The sequence below is a fragment of the Labrus mixtus genome, chromosome 20 (assembly GCF_963584025.1).
Source record: "Labrus mixtus chromosome 20, fLabMix1.1, whole genome shotgun sequence".
Classification (NCBI taxonomy): Eukaryota; Metazoa; Chordata; class Actinopteri; order Labriformes; family Labridae; genus Labrus; species Labrus mixtus.
The window spans coordinates 10292893-10300016 of NC_083631.1; the positions used below are offsets into that span (position 1 = coordinate 10292893).

At 45.6% G+C, this 7124-nt stretch overlaps 2 protein-coding genes and 1 long non-coding RNA gene across 7 annotated transcripts in view; 2 read left to right on the forward strand and 1 right to left on the reverse strand.

Moving 5' to 3' along the window:
* Positions 1-115: 115 nt before the first annotated feature.
* Positions 116-4865, forward strand: rras (RAS related). Its single transcript, XM_061065545.1, has 6 exons — positions 116-838; positions 2226-2313; positions 2702-2804; positions 3467-3575; positions 3648-3766; positions 3958-4865. Exons 1-6 carry the CDS (start codon positions 752-754, stop codon positions 4043-4045), a joined length of 594 nt encoding a protein of 197 aa, XP_060921528.1. The 5' UTR covers positions 116-751; the 3' UTR covers positions 4046-4865.
* Positions 2670-3489, reverse strand: LOC132995531 (uncharacterized). Of its 4 annotated transcripts, none has more exons than XR_009677027.1 (4): positions 3354-3489; positions 3205-3311; positions 2977-3097; positions 2670-2911 (listed from the first exon to the last, which is right to left on the reverse strand). It is a non-coding gene; the product is annotated as an uncharacterized LOC132995531 (long non-coding RNA). The 4 variants fall into 4 exon arrangements; XR_009677025.1 differs by having other exon boundaries at positions 2977-3111; positions 3205-3318; positions 3354-3487; XR_009677024.1 differs by having other exon boundaries at positions 3205-3318; positions 3354-3483.
* Positions 4866-5781: 916 nt separating the features above from the next.
* Positions 5782-7124, forward strand: part of prrg2 (proline rich Gla (G-carboxyglutamic acid) 2) — a 4708-nt gene continuing 3365 nt past the window's right edge. The window contains exons 1-2 of one of the 2 annotated variants that reach the window (XM_061027306.1): positions 5782-5951; positions 6206-6378. In XM_061027306.1, the coding sequence (XP_060883289.1) occupies positions 6220-6378 (159 nt within the window). In that variant the 5' untranslated portion in view covers positions 5782-5951; positions 6206-6219. Of the gene's footprint in view, positions 6081-6205; positions 6379-7124 lie in introns of both variants that reach the window. The other variant, XM_061027305.1, reaches the window with a different exon arrangement.

The window sequence follows — 7124 nt, forward strand, 5'->3', positions numbered from 1 at the left end:
CACACACACACACACACACACACACACACACACACACACACACACACACACACACACACACACAGATTTTAGATCTACTTTTTATAGATCCAGATGTTATAGATCAGGATGACGCACCCTGTTCTGCCCTCGTGCTGCTTTCTTACATCCTGTTAAAAAAAAGTCTAATGTGACGTCACGGAACCTCCAAATGACCAAATAAGGAAAGTGACACACGCTAAAGGAATGTGTTCAACTCAGATTTCATTTTAATGATCCGAAGAGACGAAACACACGATCACAACTTTAACTACTGTTACACACACACACACGCACACACACACACACACTCTGAAGGCTGCGTGTGTTAGTGTGTTTTAGTGTTACTGTGTGTGTTACTGTGTGTGTCTGTGTTAGTCTGTGTGAGTTTTAGAGAAAGAAAAGAGGAAGTAGCTCCGCCCTCAGTCCGCCTGCAGGAGGAGAACAGCTCGGAGCTTCACAGGTCGCGAAGGAGAAACTGTGACTGAGAACAGGCTTCTGTCCCCGGCGTGGATCAGCGCAAAGCCCCGCTGCTGCTCTCCGTGAGTCCGCTCCACCATGAGCTCCATGTGAACAACTTTATACTGAAGACACAACTGTTGCTCACAGGATCGGCTCTCATCGGCTCTCATCGGCTCTGGGCCTTGGCAGCTGCAACACTCTTCAGGTCCCAGACTATCTTTGGTCCGGATCGGTCCCGGATAAATCCCGGATCAGACCCGGCTCGGTAACAATGAGCGGAGAGGAGGAGAGATACAAACTGGTGGTGGTGGGAGGAGGAGGGGTGGGCAAGAGCGCGCTGACCATCCAGTTCATCCAGGTACACCCACGCACGCACACACACACACACACACACACACACACACACACACACACAGTAACACACACACACACACAGTAACACACACAGTAACACACACATACACACATAGTAACACACAGTAACACACACACACACACACACACACACACACACACACACACACACACACAGTCACACACACAGTAACACACACACTTGTTGTTGTTGATTTTCTCTTTATTTACTTTTTTCTTGTTCGTCCGCTGCTGTGAGATAACTCCACAGGTGATGTGATGTTTCTCTCGTCTGATTGGCCCAAAAGGGAAAACACACAGAAAAGGGGGGGGGGGGGCGCGCCGTCTCAGTCACACTCACACTCAAACATCAACAACAAACACAAGCATTTGTTTGTTGCCATGGCGTGCAGGAGTTAAACTACAAGGACAATCCATGACCAATCATCTTCTTGCCTGTTGTTGCCATGGTGACAAACAGGTTTTCTCTATCCTTTGATTTTTGACCAGTTTTCTATAGAAGGTTAAAACCCTGTTGTCGTGACAACCCTACCACCGGAGCTCATGCTAACCTGTTTGTTACCACGGCAACACAAACAGAAGTCCTACAGGAACCTGATGGACTGATGCAGACCCTGATGGACTGATGCAGACCCTTATGGACTGATGCAGACCCTGATGGACTGATGCAGACAATTATGGACTGATGCAGACCCTGATGGACTGATGTAGACCCTGATGGACTGATGCAGACCCTGATGGACTGATGTAGACCCTGATGGACTGATGCAGACCCTGATGGACTGATGTAGACCCTGATGGACTGATGCAGACCCTGAAGGACTGATGCAGACCCTGATGGACTGAGCTACACACTTGTTCACACATCAGAGGGCAGGTTTTACTGATCGTCAAAGATTGTTACACCTCGATGGAAACACGGACAAGAATCTGCTTCAAGTCCTTTAGAAAATAAGTTCCTGTTGTGAGAGTTCCTGGTGTTGTAAAGTCTGCGTTCCTGCTCATGATGTCCCTGAAGTGAACAGAAACATGAATCACTGCTGCAGATTTTTAAAAAGGGAGCAGCACTTTCCTGATGTAGTAAGAACTGGTTCCTGTGGTGTAAAGGTTCCTGGTCCCTGGATTGGGTTGCTTTGTTGTAAAGGTTCCTGGTCCCTGGATTGAGTTGCTTTGGTGTACAGGTTCCTGGTCCCTGGATCGAGTTCCTTTGGTGTAAAGGTTCTTGGTCCCTGGATCGAGTTCCTCTGGTGTAAAGGTTCCTGGTCCCTGGATTGGGTTGCTTTGGTGTAAAGGTTCCTGGTCCCTGGATCGAGTTCCTTTGGTGTAAACGAGTCTTTAGTGTCTCTTCTTCTTTCTTTCTTTCTTTTCAGTCCTACTTCATCTCCGACTACGACCCGACCATCGAGGACTCGTACACCAAGATCTGCTCTGTGGACGGAAAGGAGACCAGACTGGACAGTGAGTGTACACACACACACACACACACACACACACACACACACACACACACACACACACACACACACACACACACACACACACACACACACACATTCACACTCCTGTGGGTCTGAGTCAGTGTGTGGAAAAAGAGTGTGTGTGTGTGTGTGTGTGTGTGGCCCTGTTAGGACTTGTCATGAGTGGGCAGGCTGCAGAATGTTGGGTCACACTGATGTTTCCAAAACCACACACACACACAAACACACACACACACACACACACACACACACACACACACATGAATCATCTTCTGAGGAAATCTCTGATGACAACACATGGGTTTAATTTGTGTTAATATTAAGACTAACTGTGTGTGTGTGTGTGTGTGTGTGTGTGTGTGTGTCAGTCTTGGACACAGCTGGTCAGGAGGAGTTTGGAGCGATGAGGGAGCAGTACATGAGATCAGGAGAAGGATTCTTACTCGTGTTCGCTCTCAACGACCGGGGCAGGTAAAACACCTGAGCAAACAGGAAGTGAGGTCACAGTTTAGACTGATCTCTCGACCTGAGCAAACTCTCACCTATGTCCTTTAACCTGTGTCCTCTGTCCTTGTGTCCTCTGTCCTTTCACCTGTATACTTTAACCTGTGTCCTCTGTCCTTGTGCCCTCTGTCCTTTATACTGTTTCCTTTAACCTGTGTCCTTGTGTCCTCTGTCCTCTCACCTGTATCCTTTAACCTGTGTCCTCTGTCCTTGTGTCCTTTAACCTGTGTCCTCTGTCCTTGTGTCCTCTGTCCTTTAACCTTTGTCCTCTGTCCTTGTGTCCTCTGTCCTCTTACCTGTGTCCTTTAACCTGTGTCCTCTGTCCTTATGTCCTCTGTCCTTTAACCTTTGTCCTCTGTCCTCTCACCTGTGTCCTTTAACCTGTGTCCTCTGTCCTTGTGTCCTCTGTCCTTTCACCTGTATACTTTAACCTGTGTCCTCTGTCCTTGTGCCCTCTGTCCTTTATACTGTTTCCTTTAACCTTTGTCCTCTGTCCTCTCACCTGTGTCCTTTAACCTGTGTCCTCTGTCCTTGTGTCCTCTGTCCTCTCACCTGTGTCCTTTAACCTGTGTCCTCTGTCCTTGTGTCCTCTGTCCTCTCACCTGTGTCCTCTGTCCTTGTGTCCTCAGCTACCATGAGGTGCAGAAGTTCCACACTCAGATTCTGCGGGTGAAGGACAGAGACGACTTCCCGATGGTGCTGGTGGGGAACAAAGCGGACCTGGAGCAGCAGAGAGTGGTAAGAGGTTACTGCACATGCTCAGTGGATCACTTCTGAAGACATGGTGATGACCATGCTTTCTGTGTTCAGATCTCCAGAGAGGACGCTCAGGCGTTCGCCTCAGAGAACAGGATCCACTACATGGAGGCGTCGGCCAAGAACCGCTATAACGTGGACGAGTGCTTCCTGGAGCTGGTTAAGATCATCAGGTACCCGTCTGATTCTTTTCACTTCCTGTGTGAGCGCTCAGACTGAGAACACGCCCCCTCCAGTCCAACACCAATTCCAGATGTTTAATTTATTCACATTTAAAAAACCTTTTTATCCCATTACAGTAAATGTATTTATTTAAACCCTGAAGTTTCATCTCTCTCTCTCTTCCTCCCTCGCTCACACTCAGACGGTTTCAGGAGATGGAGAGTCCTCCTCTTCCGGCTCACCACACGGGCAAACAGAAGGGAGGGGGCTGTCCCTGTGTCCTCCTCTGAGGATGGTTACCATGGAGACCACAGTCTCATCCCACTGCAGCTCATCCAAAGAGGAGCGTGTGCGTGTGCGTGTGTGTGCGTGTGTGCGTGTGTGTGTGTGTGTGTGTGTGTGTGTGTGTGTGTGTGTGTGTGTGTGTGTGTGTGTGCGTGAGAGAGAGAGAGAGAGAGAGAGAGAGAGAGACACGGGGTGCATTATTTTTTTTATTTGCACTTTTTACCAAAGTCATTTTTTTGTGTCTCCGGTCAGCACTGTGACTGATTAACATATTTACAATGTTCTACTTTATTTCAAAATGTCTGTGACATTTCAACATGTGGCAACACCTCTCACAACGGTCATGCTACACGTCCGCCAGCAGGGGGCAGCAGACAAAGGTGGACAAACAGCAGGTGTCAGCGAGGACGAGTGTCGCTGTAAATAACCTTCATGTCTGTCAACCTGTAGCGTTAGGGGTGATACCTGTGTCACACCTGTTTCATACCTGTGTCACACCTGTTTCATACCTGTTTCATACCTGTTTCATACCTGTAATCTGTCTCATCTGTGATGCTCGTTAGGGGCGGGGTCTTGTCAGCAGATACTGCCCCCATCATTTGTGATGTGTTTTAGGCCACAATTCATCCTGTACACGAGAACGATCCTCTGACAACAGGGTCGTTTATTTTGTTTTCAATTGTTGTAGTGGTGCAGTAAAGGGTCGGGGTCAGAGGTCAAACGCTCAGTTTGTCTTTAGAACATCATATTTATATCTCCTTTTAAAAACATCCTGATTTTTATATTAAAGTTCAAACTTCTTTTATCAATAAACTTTAAATCAAACATTTCTCTCGTCTTTAATTACTTAAACTGAACGTCTGCATATGTCTGTTTGTTTACCTGTCTGTTTGTTTACCTGTTTGTCTGTTTACCTGTCTGTTTGTTTACCTGTCTGTTTGTTTACCTGTCTGTTTGTTTACCTGTTTTTTTACCTGTCTGTTTGTTTACCTGTCGGTTTGTCATTTTTAATTTCTTCTAAGGATCTTTATAGTGGATAGAGTCAGAAACCCGGGGAGAGAGAGGCGAGTGGTTGGGGTGCGCATCGCATATGCAGAGGCTGTAGTCCTTGGAGTGGACGACCCGGGTTCAAATCTGACCTGTGGCTCCTTTCCCACAAATCCTTCCCAACACTGATTTCCAATTTTTTCCAAAAAAGTCATAAAAAGCCCCCCAAAAAAAGAAAAGGGGCGAGAAAGAGAGATAGGGGAAAGACATGCGGAAAAGGAGCCACTGGTGGTCAGACCTGAACCTGGGTCACCTGCACTAACAGCTAGGCTACCAGTCTGAGCATGTTTGAGAGGACCTTCATGTGGCTCTTAAAATAAGGTTTGGGGACTCTGGGGGTCCCTGAGGGGGGTTCTCTTTAAGTAATTATTGTTTCTTATGTCATCCCAACTTTAACATATGGCATTTTAAACTGCAGTTACTTAGTGGTACCACTAGATGTCAGTGTTGTCCTCCACTTCTGACAGGAACTCATTTCCTTTTCCTGTTTCTCTAGAGTGTTCAGTTTCTTCTTCTGTGTTTGTCACTTTTTAAACACAGCGGGAGTTCTAAAGTTCTGAATGAATCAGACAGAAGAGTTCATGAGAGCAGCTTGTCTTTACTGACTAAACACTGAGTAAAGAGAGTGAGACAGGTGGACAGACAGGTTTGTGGAGGTCCCTCCCTCCTGCAGGTATGTCGTCTAACAGGTTTCAGATCTGACTCTGGGAAACTTCAACTCACCTCACAATAAAGAAGGTGAACCTGTAGCCTCCATGTTCCTGAAGCTCTACAAGAGTGACTGACTTCACCTCTCACACACAGCTGTACCAGTAGAAGGAGACACCTGGACAGGTGAATAAGTAGAAGGAGACACCTGGACAGGTGAGGTTTTACAGACGTCCTTCTCGTCTTTCTTGTGGCGTTTGTTTGTTGAGATGGCGGCCGTGTGGATCTGTGTTCTGTCTCTGCTGCAGCTCGTCTTCTGCTTCGTCCCCTACAGACAACAGCCAGGTAAGCTCACACACACACACACACAGACACACAGAGACACACACACACACACACACACACACACACACACACACACACACTGCTGTGCTGGATGTGTCTCAGTGTTGTTGTTGTTTGTCCTGCAGGAGCCCCCGTGCAGATGGAGGAGCGCGCGGCGTCTTCCTTCCTGTCTCGCTCTCTGCTCTATAACAGCTGGGACTTTGAGGTGGTGGTGGCCGACAATCTGGAGAGAGAGTGTGTGGAGGAGATGTGCAGCTACGAGGAGGCTAGGGAGGTGTTCGAGGACGACGTGCAGACGGTACACCTGCAGCTGATCACCTGCAACATACATGAAGAGCTACTTCAACATCTATAGCTATAGATCTATAACATCTACAACATATAGATCTACAACATCTACAACATCTATAGCTATAGATCTATAACATCTATAACATATAGATCTATAACATCTACAACATATAGATCTACAACATCTATAACATATAGATCTATAACATCTACAACATATAGATCTACAACATCTAAAACATCTATAACATCTACAACATATAGATCTACAACATCTATAACATATAGATCTACAACATATATAACATATAGATCTATAACATATAGAACTATAACCTCTACAACATAGATCTACAACATCTATAACATCTACAACATATAGATCTACAACATCTATAACATATAGATCTATAACATCTACAACATCTACAACATCTACAACATATAGATCTACAACATCTAAAACATCTATAACATCTACAACATATAGATCTACAACATCTACAACATCTATAACATATAGATCTATAACATCTACAACATATAGATCTACAACATCTAAAACATCTACAACATATAGATCTACAACATCTATAACATATAGATCTGCAACATCTACAACATCTATAACATAGATCTACAAATTCTATAACATATAGAACTATAACATCTATAACATATAGATCTACAACATCTATAACATATAGAACACATAGAACTACAACATCTATAACATCTATAACATCTAGATCT